The following is a 25,372-nucleotide window of genomic DNA, read 5'->3' on the forward strand; positions in this document are numbered from 1 at the left end:
CAACATGGCAAAACCCTGTCTCTACAAAAAATACAAAAATCAGCCAGACATGGTGGCGCTCGCCTGTAATTACAGCTACTTGGGAGAGTGAGGTGGGAGGACTGCTTGAGGCCAGGAGTTCGAGGCTGCAGTGAGCCAAGACTGTACCACTGCACACCAGCCTAGAAGACAAGAATGAGACTGTCTCAAAAAAATAAAATAAAAAATAAATAAACAGACATCATTAAACTTAACAGCGTCCTCAAAGGACTGCATTGATGCTTCAGTGTTATTTCCAGTGGACAAAATTCAGGTACAGATATATTAAGGTTTCATAAATCTTAAGATTAAATAACAGTAAAATAAAATTTGGTGAGATAAATATAGAAAGGAGAAAAATTCAAGTGCCACTTTAAGGGGGCTTCATGACCAACATCCTATCAGATGCCCACAAATCAACACACATTAGCATACACAGGCAGGTATGGAAATAGGATACAGCCCAGTCCTGCAACTCTCTCAACCCCACAAATTCAGAGCCTGTAAGGAATTTCAGGTTTCAAAACAGCCCAGGATTGCTGGATTTCCTTATTATACCAAAAAAGGAGTCAATCAAAGTGTTTACTGGGCACCTGTCACAGAAACTTGCTAAATATTTTATGTAACACTAGAGTTATATGGATATATGGGATAAGCAGATCTTTTTAAGGCCACCTTTAAAAATAGTGTTTACTTGCAACATTTCTGTGCCCCCCTCAAAAAAAAAAAAAAAAAAAAAAAAAAAACTCTTTACTATGCCAGAAACATAGTAAACGAGCCCGCCTCCTGGGCTCAAATGATTCTCCTGCTTCAGCCTCCCCAGCAGCTGGGACTCTAGGACTGTGCCACCACACCTAGCTAATTTTTGTATTGTTTACTAACAGGGTTTCACCATGTTGGTCAGGCTGGTCTCAAACTCCTGACCTCAGGTGATCCGCCTGCCTCAGCCTCCCAAAGTGCTGGGATTACAGGAGAGAGCTACAGCACCTGGTATAACTGCAGGATTTCTAAATAACATCCACAAGGAAGATTTGTGGATTAACTTCCACAAGGAAGATTTAAATTAAAGAAGCTATTCACCACTTCCCTCACGGTATTCCAATGCTAATCATAAACGTAACATAGGTGTGAGATGTGTAAATAAAAACAATGTTTAGATTTTAGAGATCACTTAATATGACCTTTAAAAAAAAAAAAGTATAACTCGTTTGCTTGTCAAATTCCCTATTAGTACATTCAGGCAATGCCTCCTTGTATGATTAAGATACTTCAGGCTGGGCACAGTGGCTCACGCCTGTAATCCCAGCACTTTGGGAGGCCAACGTGGGTGGATCACCTGAGGTCAGGAGTTCGAGACCACCCTGGCCAATATGGTGAAACCCTGTCTTTACTAAAAAAACACGAAACTTAGCTGGGCATGCTGGTGCCCGCTTGTAATCCTAAGCTACTCAGGGGGCTGAGGCAGAAGAATCGTTTGAACCTGGGAGGCAGACGATGCAGTGAGCCGAGATGGCACCACTGCATTCCAGCCTGGGCGACACAGCAAGACTCAGTCAAAAAAAGAAAAAAGGAAAAAACCTACTTTAGAGGATCTATTATATCAGTTCCCCTAATAGTAATAACAATTTTCACTGGTTTTAAAGTTGAACTGTTTTTTGGTCTCATGTTTACTTCGGCTGTAAAAAAACACAAAAAAATCTGCAATATAACTGCTAAAGTCAATGAATTTACATCCATTCTTGAAAAAGATTAGGCTAGAGAGAAAGTATAACTCAAATGAATATAGAATCATCCAATTTTAGAGCAAGATCCTCCTTTATAAATGAGACAATGGAGGTACTGAAATAACCAACATAACAACATTAAGACCAGCCTGGCCAAGATGGTGAAACCCCGTCTCTACTTAAAAGACAAAAATTAGCAGAGTGCAGTGGTGGGCTCCTGTAATCTCAGCTACTCGGGAGGCTGAGGCAGGAGAACTGCTTGAGCCCTGGAGGCGGAGGTTGCAGTGAGTCGAGTTCACGCCACTGCACTCAAGCCTGAGCGACAGAGCAAGACTCCGTCTCTAAAATAAAATATTTCAACATTTTAATTTTTAAAACAGTAATCTTTTTTTGTTTTATTTTATTTGCATAAAGCAATTAAGCATTAACAGAAAAGGACCAGATAACAGAGGCAGAATGAATCTCAAGGAAGTGCGATTCTAAAACAAGCAGTTGTATGACAATCAGTGCAGATGGCTTTCATCTGCTCCTGAAGAGAAGGCTATAGTTCAGATTTTAGGGCACTCCACAGGCAGCTGGTTATGATCTCCCCATGTTTTAAAATCAGACCTTACGTCAGGCGTCAGCAAACCACAGCCCACTAACTTTTTTTTTTTTTTTTTAATAAGTTGTGGTTTTTTTCCCCGAGACGGAGTTTTGTTCTTGTCGCCCAGGCTGGAGTGCAATGTCGTGATCTGGACTCAATGCAACATCCGCCTCCTGGGTTCAAGCAATTCCCCTGCCTCAGCCTCCTGAGTATTGGGATTACAGGCACCTGCCACCACACCCAGCTAATTTTTTGTATTTTTAGTAGAGATGGGGTTTTGTCACGTTGGCCAGACTAGTCTCAAACTCCTGATGTCAGGTGATCCACCCACCTCGGTCTCCCAAAGTGCTGGGATTACAGGTGTGAGCCACCGCACTTGGCCTTTTTTACTAACGTTTTAATGGAATACAGCTGCTTTTATACTACAACAGTAGTCAAGTAGTTGGAACAGAGAGCCCTCTAGCTCTCTGCAAAGTCTAAAACTATTTACTATCTGGCCTTTTACAGAAAACATTTGTACAACTCCTGCACTGTATCAATACCTGACAGTTACTTATTTCAGTAAATACGACAACCCTAAAAAGGAATCCTATAAAAAACACTTCGGGAAAATAATAAAACTAGGCCATAAAGGTCATATTACAAAGGACGATGACCGAAGTCTAGAATATAAATTCCAGAGACTACAAATAAAAGCAACTGAAGGCAAAATGGTATTAGAATATCAAAAGATGGTATTTTCCAGTTTTTCTCCAAAAACAAAAACATCTCTCTATATGCAAGTAAGTTCTCCTCCAGTTGTAAGGTCACCCATTCCCAGTTTCTGATTAACATCTACCAGAGAAGCTACAACCATCTCACATAGAAAACGTCACAGAAATTGACTGGGATCAAATAGGAGTAGTGGTTTCGGGATTTTAAAAATCTAACTTAAAAAGAGTAGGGACTCTCAAGCACCTATCCCCCAAATGCTTAAACCAGCTTCCCATAAAACCAGGCAAGTCTCAAAGAATAAAAGCTCAATAAGTGATGCTTGATTGACACAGCCTAAAAAACTACTAAGCCATTTAAGTCATAATCTAAACCTAGGCATCCAATTAAATGTATTACGTCTTAGTGATCTTCTGAAAAAGCTTCTGTCTCTAATAAATCATTTAAATCCTTTAGGTTTCAGTCACAACAAAAATGGGCTCACCACCTTTTCTACATCATCAACCTCTTCACTCTGGTAGTCAGAAACAACATCCACAATTTCATCAATGGAATCATCGGTTTTCTCATTCTCATCGTCGTCATCTTCTTCCAAATCCAAAACAGTGAAGTCAGCGCTGCTTCTCCCACCCTTCCTCTCTTGCTTTGGTTGTATCTGTTCTCCAGGTAGCAGTAAGTGACCCTGAAAATGTCCATTCCCTCTGCTGCTTTTTGCAGCTCTCCTAGGAACAATGGAGAAGGCTGAAGGATTAGAAATCCTACTCCAAGAATCACATTCAGTTTTCAGAACTCTGGTATCTTCAGTAATTCCACTTTTTCCAAGTAAGTCAGAGATGCCTTGTTCTTGCTGAAACACATCTGAATTTTCCTGACATGTCTTTGTTTCTTTAATTAACTGCTCGTCTACCTCTTTCTTACATTCCTGTGAAGCTCCAACACATTTCCTGGTTAAGGGGCCCTTCAGATGTTTTCTCCATCTTTCTCTAATACTGTCTTTCTCCAGAGAGTCTCCACATTCCTTCTCTTTGGCCTCTGGCTGTGGATTAGATTGCTGCTCCATAACTTTGCTTCCTGACAATTCAAATTTACTTTCTTCCTTAAAGGTGACTGGAAATTCACTTGAGTTTTCTTCTGGATTGTCTAATCCTTTCTGCTGTTCCACCTTCACATCACCAAGTTTTTGATGCTGTACTTTACTTAAATTTTGGACGGTCTTATTACCGGCTTTTTCAGAAATGGTCCTAACTCCTAGAACAGCCACTTTTTCTTTGGAACTGTTACGATTCCTAGCCCCATATTCTTCATTAACATCTTTATAGTCTTGATCTGTATGTGACCCAGTGATACAGGAATGCTCAGATGGTTTGACAGTTGCAGAACCTTCTTCTGGAAGGGATTCTTCATCCAAATGATCACCCCTATCTTCCAAGGAATCATTCAGAGTTTCTTCTGAGGTAGCAGCTCCTGAGTTTTGTTTTATTATGTTAGCCTCAGAGTCTACAGCCTCTCCTTCTGACTGTAGAACCTTCTTGGTTTCTTGCTCTCTTTTTATTGAGTTTGTTTCATCTTTCTGGTCTGGATTCTGAGATTCCCTCTTCATCTGAAGGGAAGCAACATGTTGAAGAATGGAGCTAGGAACAGGCTTTTGTCCTGGGAGCTGTAACAAGGCAAAACTACCAGACTGGAGAGGAATAAGACTGGCTGTACCAACAGGCTGTCCTCCTGAGCTATAGGTTATTTTGGTTTCAGAGCCTGTTTTACTTGCAAAGCTTTGTGGTTCAGGAGGAGAAATCCTCAGGGTCAATGTACCAGCCTGAGACACAAAACTAGCTCCAGAGGAAAGCAATGACGGTGCCTGAGTGATAACATTCACTGCTGAAGAAGACCCAACAGCTTGGATTACAGGATTCATGACAGAGAAAGCAGAAGACGAAGTGGAAGATGGCGGAGTCTCAGAGGGTTTGGAAGGAGCAGGTAACCGGATTCCCATCACAGACCCTGGTTTAAAAAATAAGAGAGAAATTTTTAAATCATGACTGCCCATATCAAGACTTCCGATGTCCTGGTGTATTAACATACCATATGGCCAAGTGATTTAACAAAAGAAAAGTTCATGAAAAATAACTTCATACCTGGGTTCCGAAACATGACAGTCATGAAAAATAACTTTATACCTGGGTTCCGAAACATGACAGGCTGTAAGTTGGGCTGGGTATTAGAGCCTCGAAGCTGATGCAAAGGTAGAAGCTGGACAATCTGCCCATTAGGGTGCCTGAATAGGTTCATTCCACTTGGACTCCTAACAGGCTGCAAGACCATTCGATGTCCCTGAAGTTGTGTGTTTGAGACAGGTCTAAGAGTAGGAGAACCCTGCTGCACTGGAATCAACAACAGTCGAGGTCCAGCACGTTTCACTGTGTTAGGAGAGACCTGTGGAGTAGCCACTGGAATTTGAGCAGCATTTTCTGAAAAACAGGAAATGGAAACATAGTACCAAAATTCCCCTTTAACACATTCAGGAAAAAAAGTATTCATACTTTTTTTTAAGACACAGTCTTGCTTTGTTGCTCAGGCTGGAGTGCAATGACACAATCTCAACTGACTACAACCTCCGCGCCTCCCTAGTTCAAGCAATTCTCCCACCTCAGCATCCTGAGTAGCTGCGACTACAGGTGTGCACCAGCACAGTTGGCCTATTTCCGTATTTTTGGGTAGAGACAGGGTTCCACTATGTTTCCCAGGCTGGTCTCAAACCCCTGACCCTCAAGCGATCTGCCCTCCTCAGCCTCCCAAAGTGCTGAGATTATAGGCATAAGCCACCGCACCCAGCCTAATTTTTTTTTAAGAGAGACAGGGTTGCACTTGTTACCTTCAGTCCTTCAGTGCAGTGGCTCAATCATAGCTCACTGCACTCTCAAACTCCTGGGCTCAAGAGATCCTCCTGCCTCAGCCTTCCAAGTAGCTGGGACTACGGGGATGTGTCACTACGCCTGGCTAATTATGTTATTCTTTGCAGAGACAGGGTCTTGCTTTGTTGCTCAAGCTAGTCTCAAACTCCTGGCCTCAAGCGATCCTGCCATCTCGGCCTTCCAAAGTGTTGGGATTGCAGCCATGAGCCACCATGCCCAGTCATTAAGACACAGAATCTGACCTTGCTGCAAATAACTTCCAATTTGGATTATAAAGTTGCTAAAATTCTGTAGTTTCATAATACATTATTTATGGCTGAGAACAGCCAGACATTATGGAGCTTTACATTTAGAATGGTAAAAAAAATAGAGTACCAATTGTCAACAGGCACATTTAAAGAAATAATACTTTTGCCTAAAGAAAAACGTGGGTATCTCTCTAAATCTGGATTCCTTTGTTAAAGAGATCATTTATGATAAAATTATGCTTCAACTTTATTCTTTTGAGACAGGATCACACTCTGTTGCCCAGCCTAGAGTGCAGTGGTGCAATCAACAGCTCATTGCCACCTTGAACTCCCAGGCTCAGCCTCCCAAGTAGCTGGGACCACAGGTGCACACTTTTTTTTTTTTTTTCTAGAGATGGGGTTTGCTATGTTGCCCAGGCTGGTCTCGAACTCCTGGGGCTCAAGCAATCCTCCTGCCTTGGCCTCTTAAAGTGTTGGGATTACAGGTATGAGTCAATGTGCCTGGCCTCTTCTTTATTTTTTTAAATAAAATCCAGATCCTGCACAATTTAACTTTAAAATTAAAGCTCATAACACTTACTAGAGAGTTATGACTGAATTTCTAAGCTTATACCACCTGAGGAAGATAAAGAACTAAAAATCCTTGGTTTATAAAGGGCTTTTTGGTTTTTAAAATTCACCAACAAATAAGCAAAGCTTAAAGGTTTGTGGGAATTATTTTTCAGAAGGAAAAAATTACATAAAACCCTCAAAATGAAATGAAATTAAGAGACATCAAAAGCAGGGAAATAAACCTGGCTTAGAAGAGGCAAAAGATGCTTTTAAAACAAAAAGAAAAAGCAGAAATTTAATGCAGAAGATATGAATTAATAGAGATTTCAAACCATTAATAGTACTTAAAGATACCCTTTACTGATTGGAAGAGATATTTCGAAATACTAAAGACACAGGAAAAAACAGTATGAGTAATCTAGATTTTTTTTTAGATCAGAGAGATAAAGAGGTAGGAATCATGGTAATAGTAAGCATAAATGAAACTGGTCTAACATTACTATTCAAATTGGTGAGCTTATTTAACATTAACAAATAAAAATTGGTGGGTTTATTTAACAATAAATAAAACTTTAAAAGTTTGCTACTAAAGAGAAAAAAAAAAAAAACAAATGAAACAAAAGACTTTAGCTTAACATGGGATTTTCTATCAAACAGGCACTCTGCCCACACAAAAAAAATTATATTTCTAACAGAAAGTCATGCTCATAACATTTAGATGAAAAAATTATATAGAAAATCCAGGACTACTCTTAAATATTAAATAAAACACAAATAAAAGTATGAATACTCAAACTTCATGAAAATAATCATGTGCAATTTAAACAAAAAATACTTTTTTTTTTTTTTTTTTTTTTTTTGAGATGGAGTCTCACTCTTGTTGCCCAGGCTGGAGTGCAATGGCAAGATCTCGGCTCACTGAAATCTCTGCCTCCCGGGTTCAAGCAATTCTTCTGCCTCAGCCTCCAGAGTACCTGGGATTACAGGCATGCAACCATCATGTCCGGCTAATATTTTTTTGTATTTTTAGTAGAGACTGGGTTTCGCCATGTTGGCCAGGCTGGTCTCAAACTCCTGACCTCAGGTGATCCACCCACCTTGGCCTCCCAAAGTGCTGGGATTACAGGCATCAGCCACCACGCCCGGCCATATTAATCTATCATACATGAATTAAGAAACAAATATGTTAATGCATTCTTAATTTTCAACTTTTTTCTTCAAATTAACTTTTAGAGAGTGATTCAAAAACTAATTCAGACAATGAAAACAATCTTTAATATATGCACTAAATATGTGATGGTTTACTTAAATGTGTGCAAGGGAAAGGAAGGTAAAGATAAAAAGGAGAAAAATCAAAATTTACAAGCCACAGATATCAAAGTGCCAACATGGGATCTTCTTTATAAATAGAGAAAAAAACTACACGCACTTCCTTAAGTAGCAGTTACCTGAGTCAGGTCCATTTATTTTAAAAGATTAGAAAATTTGTTAAATGTCAGTATTTCCTGACAGGATGCAGCGGCTCAAGCCTGTAATCTCAGCACTCTGTGGGGCCAAGATGCAAGGACTGCTTGAGCCCAGGAATTCAAGACTAGCCTGGACAACATAGCCAGACCTCACCTCTACTGAAAACAAAAAAAAATTAACCAGGTGTGGTGACACATGCCTATGATTCCAGCTATGAGAGACTGACATGGGAGGATCACTTGAGCCTGAGATGTCGAGGCTGCAGGGAGCCATGATCATGCCACTACACTCCAACCTGGATGACAGGGCAAGACCCCCATCTGTGTGTCTGTCTCTCTCTCTATATACATAATTTTTTTTAAATAAAAATACATTTTTATTAAAAATATATCTACTTTTTTTCCCTCAAATGGTATTATAGAAGATACTTTTAGGTACAGTCTTTGATGATATGTCTTTAATGTTACTCTAGTATTTTCTAGCTTTCTTCTTTAAAAGAAAGACAGCAAAGCCATGTGCTCAGAATATATAGTAGGTAACAGGAATTTAATGATTTTTTTATTATTATAGTTTCCAGTATATTTCTTTATAGGGTTAACCTCTATTATGCCAAGTAATGCTGGTTTCCAATTAATGCTATCTCTTTTAAAAACACATTTACAGCCAGGCGCTGTGACTCACGCCTGTAATAATCCTGGCACTTTGGGAGGCCAAGGCAGGCAGATCACAAGATCAAGAGTTCAAGACAAGCCTGGTCAACATGGTGAAACCCTGTCTCTACTAAAAATACAATATACCCCTGGCATGGTAGCAGGTACCTGTAATCCCAGCTACTCAGGAGGCTGAGGCAGGAGAACCACTTGAATCTGGGAGGTGGAGGTTGCAGTGAGCTGAGATGGCGCCACTGCACTCCAGCCTGGGCAACAGAGCAAGACTCCTTCTCAATAAATAAATAAATAAACAAACACACACACACACACACACACACACATTTACATATAAAAAAGCAGTTGATTTAAATAAAAATATTAGGCAGGTGACAGTACAGATGGGACTCAGCAAAATATGTGAATGCATATCCTAAATAACTAAAGTCTGAGAAACAACAAAACTATAGAAGAATAAACTACTTTACTGTTTCATGAAACAATTAAGAGTATTGAAAAAGGCTGGAATCCATATGGTTTAGAAGACATGATCTGTTAAAATATAACAGATATGCACCTTGAGATTCAATAGGAAATCAAAGTAGTTTCACTAACGACTTCACTCCCAAAACTATGTATCAGACTAATCATGTTTTATGGGCTTATTTATGGGACGAAGCAGAAGACAGACACATTTAATATTGTGATTCGCAAGCTGAATGCGGTGGCTCACACCTGTAATCCCAGCACTTTGGGAGGCCAAGGTGGGCAGATCACGGAGACCCAGACCAGTCTGACCAAAATGGAGAAACCCCGTCTCTACTGAAAATACAAAAAATTAGCCAGGCGTGGTGGTGGGCGCCTGTAGTCCCAGCTACTCAGGAGGCTGAGGCAGGAGAATCGTGTGAACCTGGGAGGCGGAGGTTGCAGTGAGCTGAAATCCCGCCACTGCACTCCAGCCTGGGTGACAGAGCAAGACTCCATCTCAAAAAAAAAAAAAAATATATATATATATATATATATTTTATGAATATATATATATATATATATATGAGATTCACTTTTCCCTTCAACAGAACTTAAACTTACAAACTAACTCCCAATCTCTTCTTCCATAAAAGACAGAGAGGAATTTAGACCATATCACTAAATGCAAAAATATTTAAGAGAAAAACATCAATAACCCAGACAGAATTGCTGTTGGGTAACTACTTCCCCTCAAATTCTGCAAAGTTTCTTGCTCTTTTCCATATTAATTCCTCTATGAGTGGATTAAAAGAACCATTTACTTTAGCTAGTTGCATCTAGATATAAAAACTACACAAAGCATAGGATATTCCTATTTCAAATTCATTCAACCTAAGCCAATAAAAGAAATACTTTAACTAAAAAGTTTATAAAAATATTAGAGCCCTAAACAAATATGCCTCCTTGTTTCTATTTCAATCAGTTCGTGTCCAGGAATTAAATAGATCCTGATTCATTAGTGATTTTTACTAGACAAAAGGAGATGAAGTCTGCTCATCTGTCTCTAATTAAAAAGCAGCACCCCTGCACCCCACAAAAGGAACATCTGCATTTGGGGCTCCCTCCTCAAAGATGTGCACCCCTAGCTCTCAGCACACAGGTCAGGTTTCCTCCCATGCCCATCTTAGTGGCTCAGAGCTCCAGTCTTACCTGCATTACTTTAGTATCCTTCAGCCACCACTCCACTTTCATTCTAATGTTTTTGAGTATTTTGAGTCACAATCTCCAGTTCCACTAAACTATCAGTTAAGACTGTTCAAGTTCTCTCTCAAGGTTATCAGTTATTGTTTTTATTAATATTCTGCTTACAAAACTGCATATATTTTCAGTGATTTATCCCAATCCCATATTAACCATGAGCTCTATTAATTTAAGTGTTCAGTTTTGCAGCATGCAGAGGTTTTCAGGAATACGTGTATCATGTTACAATAGAAACACCTATATTGTTATCCTGATATAGTTATAATCCTGTCACAACCACAAAGTTATATAAATAGGTGTACAGTAATAAAGCAGCTAGTAACATCTAAGCCTTACCTGGTCTCTGGCTCACTGGTGGACTCCCATTAATTCCTGAGAGTATAATAGGAACAGAGCCCAGAGATGAAGTTGGTGTGGTCACCATGGAGGAAGATGCAGCTGTAGTCACCACGACTAAGGAGGTGGAGGCAGTGGAAGCAACAGGAAGAGTTATGGTTGGAGGAGATGCTACCAAAGACTTAGGAAAAGCAACCGAAGCCACAGGGGTAGTTATCCCAGTGGTTTTGGTAAGGTTCACAGTGGCTGTAGACTGGGTAGATGTTACAGGGGTGCTGGTATTAGTTTCAGAGACCTCAACAACCCCTGTAGTGGTGGCACCAGAAGAATAAGTAGTTTCTTTAGTTTCCACGTCAGAAATAGCAGTCATAGGTGTCACAGCAGTAACATTTTCTAAAAACACTTGAGGGGTGGTAGTAGTGACAGCAGCAGTCACAGGGCTGCACACCTGAACTGGCTCAGAAGAAACCACAGGTGTGACGACCATTACTGGAGAAGGTCTGATACTGAACTTCTGTGTCCCTGCCAGGGTTTGGGGTGTGCTAACTCCAGGTATCTTCTGCTGCAAGGCTCCAACTTTACTCATCACAAACTGTGTGAACACACCACCAGGAGAGGGTCGAGCCGCTGCAAATAGAAATTTGCAGGTCAAAAATCTTCAGTTCTCATATTTTATCCTCTCAGTGACTGTGCTTACCGACATTTATTGTGCACCACTGGGTCAATTTCTTACAGGTACTACCTACCTGTATTATTTGTGCCAATTTCTTTTTTTTCTTTTTTAAGATGGAGTTTCTTTCTGGTTGCCCAGGCTGAGTGCAATGGCATGATCTCGGCTCACTGCAACCTCTGTCTCCGGGTTCAAGCAATTCTCCTGCCTCAGCCTTCCTGAGTAGCTGGGATTATAGGCATGCGCCACCACACCTGGCTAATTTTTGTATTTTTAGTAGACATAGCGTTTCTCCATGCTGGTCAGGCTGGTCTTGAACTCCCGACCTCAGGTGATCCGCCTGCCTCGGGCCTCCCAAAGTGCTGGGATTACAGGTGTGAGCCACCACACCCAGCATCTGAGCTAATTTCTACTCTCAGAAATCAAACGTTTGCCTTGACCAAAAACAAATCTCAGTTGTAACAAGAAAGGGATTAAAATGGAGTGTTCCAGGCCGGACACAGTGACTCACACTTGTAATCCCAGCACTTCGGGAGGCCGAGGCAGGCAGATCATGAGGTCAGGAGTTCGAGACCAGCCTGGCCAACATGGTGAAACCCCATCTCTACTAAAAATACAAAAATTACCTGGGCATAGTGGCGCATGCCTGTAATCCCAGCTACTCAGAAGGCTGAGGCAGGAGAATGGTTTGTACCCAGGAGGTGGATGTTGCAGTGAAATGAGATAGTGCCACTGCACTCTAGCCTGGGAGACAGAGCAAGACTCTGTCTTGAAAGAAAAATTAAAAAATTAAATAGAGTGTTCCTACTAAAATTCTTTTGACTATGCAATATATTCAACCTGTCAGGATACTAAAAAGACAATACAGTAGCAAAAACTTCATCACCTAAAACAGATAAAAGAGAATGAGAGGGTTTGTTTCCCCCGATTTCTAATGTAAAAACTTATTTCTACCATTTCCTCCTGTCTGAGCACTCTCACCACTTTACAGTTGTGCTATTATGCGATGCTTATGTATTACATATTCCTAAAATATATAAAGACGTTTCTCAAAAGAGATCAGGATAGGATTGCTTTTTTTTCCCCCTTAATCACACCTGAAGCTGCTTTAATAAAAGGTAAAATAGGTTCTTTTTTTTTTTTTTTTTTTTTTTTGAGATGGAGTCTCACTCTGTCGCCAGGTTGGAGTGCAGTGGCACAATTTTGGATCACTATAACCTCTGCCTCCCAGGTTAAAGTGATTCTCCTGCCCCAGTCTCTCGAGTAGCTGGGACTACAGGCGTGTGCCACCACTCCCAGCTAATTTTTGTATTTTTAGTAGAGATGGGGTTTCACCATGTTGGCCAGGATGGTCTCGATCTCTTGACCTCGTGATCTGCCCGCCTCGGCCTCCCAAATTGCTGGGATTACAGGCGTGAGCCACCACACGGGGCCAAAATAGGTTCTTTTAAGGCAAACAATAAATATCTTCTATCTTCACACAACTCTAGCCATTCAGCCAGAGATTTCAACTGACACTCTTACTTAACATTCCTAATAGATTTGAAACAACAAAAAGAGAAATTCCATAAACCAACTACAGATACTCTCAATGCTAAAACACCAATGCTTCAATAAGGTAATTTATTATAGACTTCAGCATTTAAATGTTAAGGAAAAGAGAGATTTTCATTCATAGAACCGAGATGAATGGAATAAATCAACATTTCCAAAATTGTATTTATAGGAGCTTTCCACTTTAAGCCTATACTACTTACCCCACTAGCTTTTGCTAGCTCCTTGGTTTCGTAAGTTTAAGAAATACCAACAGAAGCATTTACACAGCACCAGGAAGAGTTCAGCAAGATGCCAAAAACACCAGTACTCATAGGAAAATAGTTAACTATTTTTAATTTAGTAAAATATTTTAGTAAATAATTTAGTAAAATGGTAAAGTATTTTTAAATATCTTCCCTTTTTAGAAACAAAATTAAAATCCTGTCTTTTCTACATTAATAAAAACCAGTAAAAACCTTAAAAATAACTGTAAAACTTGCCTTCAGGTCAGTATTATTAAAATATAAAATAAAAATTTAAAACAAAGAAAACTATAAAACAATTCAATTCATCTAATATTGCAGGTTATTAGAAGTTAACCCCAATCAATCAAAAAAGTCCAGGCAAGACAGACATCAAGAATAAGAATAATGCCAAATTACATATTTCTCTAACTTTTACAACCTCCATACCTGTTACCTACTGTCCCACCACAAAGTCATAGGCCTTTCCAAACTATACATACACCCTAACTTACCAATTGGCCGTTTTGCTGGGACAAACGCCTTCAGATTCTTCCCAGGGCGATTTGTTGCAGTGCCAGAGGAGGATGCCATTTTGGAATTGGATGTTGAAGGCAACAGGGTACGTGGTTTCCTGGATGCAGCCACCTTGGCATTGGATGCTACCTTGGAGATGACAGTACTGAGGGTTGAGAGGTCCAGGACTGAGGGTCGCAACCTGCCTGTGATATAAGCAGCTAGCCTATTGGCTGGATGCAATGCCCCCATCTGTCCCAATAGCAACTTAGCCTGCGGGTAACTCTTACCATTAACCTGAAACAAGTGGCAAAGAGAAATTCTGTAAAGATAAAATTCTCTTGCTAACTCCTCTCCCTTGACAGGGGCTTCATTTTTACAAGTTTTTATAAGTCTGTTTTTCAGATTTAAAAGGGAAGAAGAAGTAGACTTTTTCCATTGAGAATAATCTGAGTAATCAGGAGGTAGAAAAATGCTGTCATCTGATATTCTGAACTAATCTCATCACCTTCATGTTGTAGTTTGAAAACAGAGAATCAGAAACTCATCATTTCTGCATCCTAGGTATGTGAAAGTTATCATCAAATCTAAACAACTAGAATTATCCAATTGTTTTCCTCATAAATAAGCCATTCTGGTTAAGCTATTAACCTCATCAGCAAAAATGAGTAACTGTGTCCCACAGAATCTCTCTGATAAGACCAGAGAGGCATAATGAAGCTCTCACACAAGGGTCCTTTCAAGCATCCTTCATATTTGAAAAATATAAGTGAAATCTACTTTAAGTTATAGAACAAATCATTGTTGCAATAATCTAAGCCACAATTACCTCACAGTTGTTAATTTTCAAAAAGCTTAGTTTTGAAAATACTATTTTCATCTGTTGGATAAAACATGGGTTCAAAATGAATGTTGGTAGAAACTCATTCTAATTCTAGATATAATTAACTAAACGGTCAGAAGAAAGTGAACTAACAAATGAAGTAAAGATTCCCTCTGCTGCCTGAGTTGATTGGACTGCCCATCACGGGTACCAGCACAGTTGTTTTTTGTGGTGATTGATTTCTTCTTTTTTTTTTTTTTTTTAAAAGAAAGAAAACAAAAACTTCCCAAGTCTCTACCCATGTGCTCTAGGTCATATTGCCAGGCAACTCTAGAGAAGATAACCTTTTCTACATCGCCTTTTCACCATTTAAAAGCTGGGGGTCGGGGGAGATGGAGTGAGGTAGAATCTACTCTCTAATAGGGAATTGGTGAGGAACCAATGCAGCAAGCAACTCCATCTTCAGAGACACAAAACAAAATTACTCTTTGCTACTTTGGTAAAATTATGATTATTCCCACAGAGATCAAGAATATCTCTGCCTTGAGTTTGGTACAAAGAATGTGATCATTCCCCCTGAAAGTAAACTTTACTGTAACTTTTTAGGCTATATGGAAACAGGTCAGATACCCTCCCGGCTCCCTTGGGACTGTGCTGAAGCCTACTCTGTAGCTTCCCCAAAGTTTATCTTACAGTTGCCGGACTGCCTATATAGACACATTCTATGGTGGCTCTGAGAGTCCTGGGTAGAAGAGAACAAAAAATTTCCATGCTTGTATTTTAGGGAGCCTGGTCTCACTAGAAATTATATCAGCCAAACCTTTGTTTTCAAAGTGTCAATCAATAAATAAGGTAGAGAAAATACTGTTCTCCTCATCAAGAGTGTAAGAAATATCAACAGAAGTATTTACATAGCATGCACAATAGTAAACTGCAATAAAAAGTTTTTAAATTAAGTAGATCAATCTTAGATCAATCTTACAATTTTTTCTTTTTTGAGATGGAGTCTCGCTCTGTTGCCCAAGCTGGAGTGCAGAGGCACAATCTCAGTTCACGGCAACCTCCGCTACCCAGGTTCAAGCGATTCTCCTGCCTCAGCCTGTTGAGTAGCTGGGATTACAGGCGTGCACCACCATGCCTGGCTGATTTTTGTATTTTTAGTAGAGATGGGGTTTCACCATGTTGGTCAGGCTGGTCTTGAACTCCTGACCTCACGATCCACCTGCATTCACCTCCCAAAGTGCTGGGATTACAGGCGTGAGCCAGCACGCCCAGCCTAGATCAATCATATTATTAATGCAGAAGTCCTTAGTGACTTAGAAGCAGCCAATCTAATGAAAGTCAAGTCGCAATAATATCAGGCACTTCCACACATTTGCTACTTTAATATGTTTTTTTGTTTGTTTGTTTGGTTTTTTTTGGAGACAGTCTCCCTCTGTTGCCCAGCCTGGAGTACAGTGGCACAATCTCAGCTCACTGCAATCTCCACCTCCCAGGTTCAAATGATTCTCCTGCCTCAGCCTCCCGAGAAGCTGGGATTACAGGCCCGCGCCACCATGCTGAGCTTTTTTATTTTTAGTAGAAATGGGGTTTCGCCATGTCAGCCAGGCTAGTCTCAAACTTCTGACCTCAGGTGATCCACCACCTCGGCCTCCCAAAGTGCTGGGATTACAGGTGTGAGCAACCGTGCTCAGCTAGAAAAACCTTTTTGACTATGACATTAATTCAGAACATCTCGTTTCAAATTTTCTATATGCCAGTATAATTTTACTAATATAACCTGCGTGAATTACTAAATATCAAGGATAGAGATATTTGTCCTACAACGATTACACTGACAAAACCCCTATGAATCAAATAAAGAAAATATATAATTAAGTAAATATGGCTCAATTTTTACTCTTGTATTTAAATAACACCTTACTAAATTAAAATTTTCAGCTGGGCATGGTGGCTCACACCTGTAATCCTAGCACTTTGGGAGGTCAAGGTGGGTGGATCACCAGAGCTCAGAAGTTCGAGATCAGCTTGCACAACATGGCGAAACCCTGTCTCTACTTAAAAAAAAACCAAGAAACAAAAAAAAAAAAACACGCACACACACACACAAAATTAGCCAGGTGTGGTGTCACATGCCTGTAATCCCAGCTACTTGGGAGGCTGAGGCACAAAGAATCGCTTGAACCCAGGAGGCAGAGGTTGCTATGAGCCAAGATTGCGCTAAATAAATAATAAATAAAATTTTAAAAATGAAAAATTTCCCCAAGTTTCTAAACATACATTGCCTATCTTTAAGTCAATTTCATCTTCCACTTACACCTAACCATTCTAACCATGGTTTTGTTTTGAAACCTATCTACTAATAATAAATTCCAAGAGCTAGACTGAATCCCTGATTATCCTTGCTTTATTGTCAAAGTATCACTAGAGGCCGCAGGCAATAAAGTTTATGAAGAGTAACTTTCTGGGAAGATTAGAAAGAAAATTATAAACTAATACAAGGCTCTACATTTCTGTTCATAAATGTGACAAAAATTCACTCTAAGTATGCATCTAAACTAGGCCTATTACAAAAAGAGATAATAATTTTGTCACCCAGTTCCCAGGAAATGTAAAGATAAAGGATATCAGGACCATAAAGGGCTCTGAAAAATCATGATGCTACCTAGGTATAAAAAGGTGCTATACCCAGATTAAAGATAATTCTCACCTGGATAAGTCCAGATGTACTTGAACTGGGTTTACGTTTATAGGCCACAAGCTTCCCTGCAGGAGAAAGCCCTGCATAAAAAGGCAGACCTTTGCCTCCATGTAATCTCTCCCTCACTGAATCCAGGGCATCTGTCTGCACAGGAGAGATATCCTCCATTTTCCCAGGGGACAATGGACCATCAGGAGTCTCTGATCCAGATTTCTCAGCCATATCATCTTGGTCTTGACATGATGGCATAGAGATTTTCACACGAGAAGAATAAACAGGAGGGTTCTTCTCACCCCGGCTCTTTCGCTGAGAAGCCAACTCAATGATGAAGCTGCCCACCTTAAGTGATTGTGGCATGTTGCTATTGATGTGCTGGGATAAGATGCTCAAAATCTTGTTCCGATCCTCCTCCCAGTTGCAGTCTGAGATGATCTCAATCAGTTTAGTGGGACCACCAGGTGACCTCTGATGCATATAAGAAGTAGAAGAGGATTCCCCTTCATTGCAGGGAGACTTCCAGCTCTTTTCTGATGAAAAATAATAATAATAAATAAAAAGTTGAAAGATTTCTGCATCCCAGCATTTTGTATGGAACTCTGAAAAAAACTGCCACATTCTCATGTTCTTTCACAGTAGTAATTTAACATGTATTAACTTTCACAATTTGGGAGTTTTCCAGGAAGAAAAAGTTCCAGAGAATAAGACTACAATAGTCCTCATTATCCTGGTGACTGGGCTCTAACAGGGAGCTCCCTTAACACTGCTCTAAATGCCACAATTATTACAGTAGAGTTAGCTTGCAAAGAAACCATGACCTATAACCAAGGTTAAGCTTCACTGGTATAGGTTACTATTTTGCTATCCATATAGGCAAAGTGAAGCTACTTACAAGATGCTTTGAAACATGTAAAGATTAGAGTCAATCCTAAAGAACAGCCAGAAAAATAGTATTCTGATTTTTCTTTTTTTTTGGGGGAGACGAAGTCTAGCTCTGTCATCAGGTTGGAGTACAGTGGCGTGATCTCGGCTCACTGCAACCTCTGCCTCCCAGGTTCAAGTGATTCTCCTGCCTCAGTCTCCCAAGTAGCTGGGACTACAGGAGTGCGCCACCACGCCCAGCTAGTTTTTGTATTTTTAGTAGATACGGGGTTTCACCATGTTGGCCAGGATGGTCTTGGATCTCTTGACCTCGTGATCTGCCTGCCTCAGCCTCCCAAAGTGCTGGGATTACAGCGTGAGCCACTGCACCCAGCTGTAGTATTCTGATTTTAAGTGCACTCTACCTCTAATTTCTACTGCAAATACTTCTGAATTAATTCTGTGCTTCTAGATACGATTGCTCCATTTCTACATTGTATGCAGACCACTCAACTCCCCAAAGTATTCTATCCATGGCAACATGTTGACTAGATACGTATTTCACTAGACTCCTGGATTTCCTTAGTACAGCTTCCCAATGAGTGTACTGGTATGTTAAGGGCCCCCACAATCCTCTCAGGGTGCTCACACTTTCAGGCAGGTTCCCTCCACCCTAGCAGCCTCCTCCACTTACCTCAATGTGCTATAGAAACATTATAATTATTTGTATGTACCATGACATTTTTTAAGAAGTTAGGAAGCCCTGCTGCTTAAGTGTCAGAAGTCTCAGGAAGCATAACCAAAAACAAATTGTTAACTCCCTGACCACTACCTCTCATCAAAGTAATTCTGATAGTAGCCTCGACTAGTAAATCACAGTAATATTCCCTTCCTTTCTCCTTCTAGATTTCCCCAGAGGTGGCAGTGATGGAGGACCAATAGCTAATGATGCCAATATTGCTGAGGTTTGGAAAGAAGTTAAAAAAAAAATTCACTGACCTCATCCTAAATGTCTCTTGCAACAACATGCTATACCAACATGAACGAATTTTCTTTTATTTTTGAGAGCAGGAGTGTTAACAGACCAAATAATGGGGAAAAAAACCTTCTACTTATTGTCCTTGTTTTTGGCATAAGTTTCAAACAGGGTAAGCAGACATATTCTGAATTGATGGTTTGGGTTTTCTCCCATTATTAATATAATCTAGATCTGAATAATTTCTACCAAATGTTAAGATCTAGTGTTCATTCTGACCTTGTAATTTATCAGAATCATCCTCCAAGTCACAGGTGAGTTGTTTTAAGGGCTGCTGTTCACAGTCAGGTTCCTGAAGGAGACAGTAACACAGAAATACTTTAACTTAACATATATTCAATACCCACAGAAACTTGGACAAAAGCATTAAATCTCTCATGGAAGTTTAAATCATTAGAATGACTAAAATGTCAACAGCTTCAATCCACATCCACAGCTACACTACTATCATATAAAACCCTGGGCAAAAACACGTAGCTTTGTTCCCTAATGTCCCTGATAGTAACTGAGTCATCAAGAAAATAATTCACATTGTACTTTATAGTAAAGAGGGAAACATATTTATTTGCTGTTAAACAAAACAAACTGCAGCTATTCAGAAAATTCACCAATTGAGGCCAGTCTCGGTGGCTCATGCCTGTAATCCCAGCATTCTGAGAGGCCAAGGTGGGCAGATCACTTGAGCCTAGGAGTTCAAAACCAGCCTGGCCAACATGGCAAAACTCCATCTATACAAAAAATACAAAAGCTTAGCCACAAATGGTGGCACACACCTATAGTCCCAGTTAGTTGGGAGGCTGAGACAGAAGGATCGCTTGAGCCAGGGAGGTGAAGGTTGCAGTGAGCCGAGACTGCGCCACTGCACTTCAGCCTGGGTGACACAGTGAGGCCCTATCTCAAAAAAAAAAAAAGTGAGAAAGAAAGAAAATTTGCCAATGTGGAAGGATGCACACCCTAATAATTACAGATAAACAAATAAAACCAGAATTTTTAAAAATTACTCCAGGATCAGAAAGAATAATACTTTTTAATTTACCAAATCCTCTATTAACAGGCATTCTGCCTCCAATTTCTCATTAGTGAGGACAATAGTGCACTGAACAGTCATATATATGTGTATGTTTGAGTAAACACACATACACGCACATATCTTTGTGTCCTCATGCTATGTACACTTAAAATTTAGGGTCAAAAAGATATGTACATTTAAATTTTTTTGTTTTTGTCATTATTAACAAATTGCTGTTTAAAAGAAAACTGCTGATTTATACCCTTTAGTGGTTTTCTGGGTAGTCACCACTGATGTTGAGGTGGCAGTACAAGTGAAGGTGGAGCCCCAGCCATCAGCTGAACCATGGAAAGGGAGAGGTATAGCCTAACTACAAGGGTAACTGGAATCAGAACTTATTCTTTAAATTATCTGTGAATGTGTGCCTCAAGTTTCTCATACCAGCTTCCTCCATGGGTTGGAAAGATTGCCACCTAGACTCTTTTATCATTCCACTTTCACTAATCAGGAGAGACTGCCCTCTTTCCTTAGTTCCAATTTTTTTAAGTGAAAGCAAATTAAGAAAGTAGAGGAATAGGCTGGACGTGGCGGCTCACGCCTGTAATCCTAGCACTTTGGGAGGCCAAGGTAGGCGGATCACCCGAGGTCAGGAGTTCAAGACCAGCTTGGTCAACATGGTAAAATCCTGTCTCTACTAAAATATAAAAATTAGCCGGGCATGGTGGCGTCCGCCTGTAATGCTAGCTACTCGGGAGGCTGAGACGGGAGAATCACTTGAACCCCAGAGACAGTGGCTGCACTCTAGCCTGGGCAGCTGAGTGAGACTCCATCTTTAAAAACAAAAAAAAAAAAGGAGAGGAATAAAAAAATGGTTACTCCATAGACAGAGCAGCCCTTAGTTCCAATTTTTAAAATCCTAGGAAAGGAGTCTGAATGGTTCATCTTGGATCAGACACCATCCTTTGACCCAGAACACTGTTACCAAGGAGGCAAGAGATGTAGGATAATGGCAGTTTCCATTTAATCTATGTAGTTAACGTATTAATAGCAGATTTTGTTCTGGGCAGATAATAATGAAAGCTAGTGTTTACAGGGTATTTAAAATGCACCAGGCACATGCTGACCTAAGCATTTTACATATATGTAGAATGTCTCCCTAGACAGGCCACAGAGGATAAACAGCAAATTTAAATGAAGGACTAAAATACCTCCCACCTCACAATGAGTAAGTATTCACTTGGTTATCTAAAAATTTATCAGCTCTTGCATTAGCAGAGGATATAACCATCTAGATAGCATTATGTGGCTCAAGTAAATGACAGACTGAGTCTTTCGGGTGCCACAGGGTATAATAAGGATAACAGGCCAGGCACAGTGGTTCACGCCTGTAATCCCAGCACTTTGGGAGGCCAAGGTGGGCGGATCACGAGGTCAGGAGATAGAGACCATCCTGGCTAACACGGTGAAACCCTGTCTCTACTAAAAATACAAAAAATTAGCCGGACGTGGGGGCCGGCGCCTGTAGTCCCAGCTACTCAGGAGGCTGAGGCAGGAGAATGGTGTGAACCGGGAGGCGGAGCTTGCAGTGAGCTGAGGCTGGGCTACAGCACTCCAGCCTGGGGGACACAGCAAGACTCTGCCTCAAAAACAGGATAACAAAATGGATTTTGGGGGCTTTTTCTTTTAAAAAAACAAAAAACAAAAAAAACGACACCTTTGGTGTCAAGTATACTTAGTCTTAAATCCTGGCTCCACTGCTTGCTAGCAATATAACTTAGGCCTTTATTGCCTCATGTGTGCAATGGGGATAATACCACCAACCTCATATGGTTAAATAAGGTAGTACATGTAACTGCACAGCACACTGGCACACTACCTGACACATGGTGAATAGTAGCAGGATCAAATGGGAGAATGTATAATTGCCCACTTGCAGTTACACAAAAAACTCTCATTGGTGTTATTACTTCTCAAATGTCCTGCTTCCCCACATGTTAAAGAGATGCCTAATTCCATTTCTTAAAATTGAGAAAATGATCTTATTAACCAAGTTTCAGTTAGTACTGGGATCAAATGTCATAGTGTATAATTAGGATTATTTGCTATGAATAACTTTACTTTGAAAAACTAACTTCTTGTATCTTTATTCATAAAAGTTTGTCCTTCTTAAAAATTAATTCATGGGTATTTTAAACTGGAGACTAGGGAGTCCCTAAAAGTCCCTAAAAGCCAGATCTACCTCCTGAAAGCTGGGAAAACAGAAGTTTTTTTAATCCAAAATGATGTAACAAAGTAAAACTAGTATATTAACTACTTTAAAAACATGATGCTTTTTCTGTCTTTCCTTCTACCTCATTGAGTTTAAAGAGTTTTTATTAAAATGTTTAAAATAATTATGAGAGAAATTATTTTAAAATATACTAAAAAGGTAATTAAAAATTTCTCTGCATACATAGATGTTTATTCTACTAGCTTAACTACATAATTTTTTAATATAGGTAACAAAGTTTTTATTTATCATGAGATCTGAAATTAGAACTTATAATTAAAGTGGTCATTAATAATGTGTTAATAATTTTAAATACTGTTTATAGGTTCTAAATTACATATAATTTACATTTTTAAATTACTGTCATCCTTATTTTGTTTTAAAATACAGGAGTTTTTAAGAAGAACTGGCATTAATGTTGCCCTTAAGAATGTCTTTCATCCTTAATTTTCCACGGAATGAAAAATGCAGGAGAGAAAATTGGTTGGATGTCCTTTGTATTTTGCTCTCCACTTAAGGATAACATTATCCTCTTTATCTCTGTAAAATAATCACAAATACATGACTTTTAACATAGTTTCTTCTTTTTACAGCCTCAGTGTTTACTTGCCTGGTAACAGCATTGGAATATTATTTAATGCTCAAATTGCTGCAACTATTGGCTTCTTAGGACACTAAACGAGGAGGGATTTACTTTGAATATTATCATTTGCAGCAAAGACTTACTACACAAGATTATGCAAAGTATATAATGGACTAAAAGAGGAAGTGTTTCTGAATGGGAAGACACATTTTGTCTTTATTGTGTGCATGTATGTCTTTATTATATCCAAAAAAGCTGTCATTCAAACCTGATTGATTTATTTGAGATAGAAGGGCATGTTTTCCTTTCCTCTTGATAATTCATAGAAATTGAACCAATTTTCTTGTGTTTGCTTGAACGACTGCATAAATCATATAGGATTTTGTTGGTACAGGCTGCATATTTGAAAACTATTCCCTATTATTGAGTTAACTTTCTTGATAACCAGTGCATAATTACATTTTTCTTTTTTTTCTTTTGAGATGAAGTTTTGCTCTTGTTGCCCAGGCTGGAGTGCAATGTGGCCTCAGCTCAGTGCAACCTCGGTCTCCTGTGTTCAAGTGATTCTACTGCCTCAGCCTCCCAAATAGCTGGGATTACAGGCGCCCACCACCACTCCCAGCTAATTTTTTGCATTTTTTCTAGGGATGGGGTTTCACCATGTTGGCCAGGCTAGTCTCGATCAGCCCACCTCGGCCTCCCAAAGTGCTGGGGGCAAATGTGGCCGGGTGCAGTGGCTCACGCCTGTAATCCCAGCACTTTGGGAGGCTGAGACGGGTGGATCATCTGAGGTCAGGAGTTCAAGACCAGCCTGGACAACATAGTGGAACCCTGTCTCTACTAAAAATACAAAAAATAGCTGGATGTGGTGGCAGGCACCTGTATTTCCAGCTACCCGGGAGGCTGAGGAAGGAGAATCGCTTGTACCGGGGAGGCAGAGGTTGCACTGAGCCGAGACCGTACCATTGCATGCCAGCCTGGGCAACAAGAGCAAAACTCCATCTCAGGCCAGGCACGGTGGCTCACGCCTGTAATCCCCGCACTTTGGGAGGCCAAGGCGGGCGGATCATGAGTTCAGGAGATGGAGACCAGCCTGGCTAACATGGTGAAACCCCGTCTCTACTAAAAAATACAAAAAATTAGCCGGGTATGGTGGCGGGCGCCTGTAGTCCCAGCTACTCGGGAGGCTGAGGCAGGAGAATGGCATGAACCCAGGAGGCGGAGCTTGCAGTGAGCCGAGATCACGCCACTGCACTCCAGCCTGGGCGACAGAGTGAGACTCCGTCTTTTAAAAAAAAAAAAAAAAAAAAAAATTAACTCCATCTCAAAATAAATAAATAAATAAATAAAAGATTATTATAACAAAAACAAAAAAAAAAGAAAGAAAAGAAAAAGAATTTTATTATATATATATATATATATATATATTCCTAGAAAAAGAATCCCAGGATTTTCCCTCCTGTGTGTTTTCATCTTGCTTCTTCATGGTCCATGATGCCAGCTGAGGTTGTCAGTACAATGAAACCAAACTGGCGGGATGGAAGCAGGTTATTCTGCCATTTTTCTAGATCTTTGAGTTGCACATCAAATCTGGCGCTGATCACTCCACACCTGTTTAGCCTGCCTGTAAGGTTCACAACAATTTTCCCAGCACTGTGATCATCAATGATTTCAAATTTGCCAATGTAACCATGCTTCATCATCAGAGTGAGAAACCGGACGATGACTTTGGAGCACGGCCTAATAAGCACCTGGCGTTTGCCTCTCTTTTCGGCATTGTTGATGCTCTTGAGAGCATCAGCCAGGACATTCATGCGCACCATTTTAGTGGCGCGGAAAGATGGCGGAAAGGGCAATATATATATATATTTTTAAACAGAGTCTCACTCTGTCACCCAAGCTGGAGTAAAGTGGCATGATAGCAGCTCACTGCAACCTCCAACCTCCGCCTCCCAAGTTCAAGCAATTCTCGTTCCTCAGCGCCCCAAGTAGCTGGGTTTACAGGCATGCGACACCAGGCCCAGCTAATTTTTTTTTGTATTTTTAATAAAGACAGGGTTTCACCATATTGGTCAGGCTAGTCTTGAAATCCTGGGCTCAACTGATCCTTCTGCCTCAGCGTCCCAAAGTGTTGGGATTAGAGGCATGACCCACGGCGCCCAACCAAGAAAGAATAATACTTGTAATAACCCTAAGGGACATA

At 40.2% G+C, this 25,372-nt stretch overlaps 1 protein-coding gene and 1 pseudogene across 18 annotated transcripts in view; both read right to left on the bottom strand.

Annotated features, from left to right (window-relative positions):
* MGA (MAX dimerization protein MGA) overlaps positions 1-25,372 on the bottom strand; it is a 168,032-nt gene that overhangs the window by 15,083 nt on the left and 127,577 nt on the right. For 7 of the 17 annotated variants that reach the window (XM_031668812.1, XM_031668802.1, XM_031668813.1 and 4 more), the window contains 6 exons: positions 19,528-19,600; positions 17,424-17,941; positions 13,890-14,187; positions 10,927-11,553; positions 5,172-5,504; positions 3,527-5,037 (listed from right to left, as the gene is read on the bottom strand). In XM_031668812.1, coding sequence (XP_031524672.1) covers positions 3,527-5,037; positions 5,172-5,504; positions 10,927-11,553; positions 13,890-14,187; positions 17,424-17,941; positions 19,528-19,600 — 3,360 coding nt within the window. The remainder of the gene's footprint in view (positions 1-3,526; positions 5,038-5,171; positions 5,505-10,926; positions 11,554-13,889; positions 14,188-17,423; positions 17,942-19,527; positions 19,601-25,372) is intronic. The other 10 variants (XM_031668808.1, XM_021940449.2, XM_031668807.1 and 7 more) reach the window with 10 other exon arrangements.
* On the bottom strand, positions 24,592-25,027 carry LOC108586701 (annotated as a pseudogene). The gene has a single exon (XR_001904313.3). The product of XR_001904313.3 is annotated as a 40S ribosomal protein S15a pseudogene (transcript).

This window comes from Papio anubis, chromosome 7 (assembly GCF_008728515.1).
Source record: "Papio anubis isolate 15944 chromosome 7, Panubis1.0, whole genome shotgun sequence".
Taxonomy (NCBI): domain Eukaryota; kingdom Metazoa; phylum Chordata; class Mammalia; order Primates; family Cercopithecidae; genus Papio; species Papio anubis.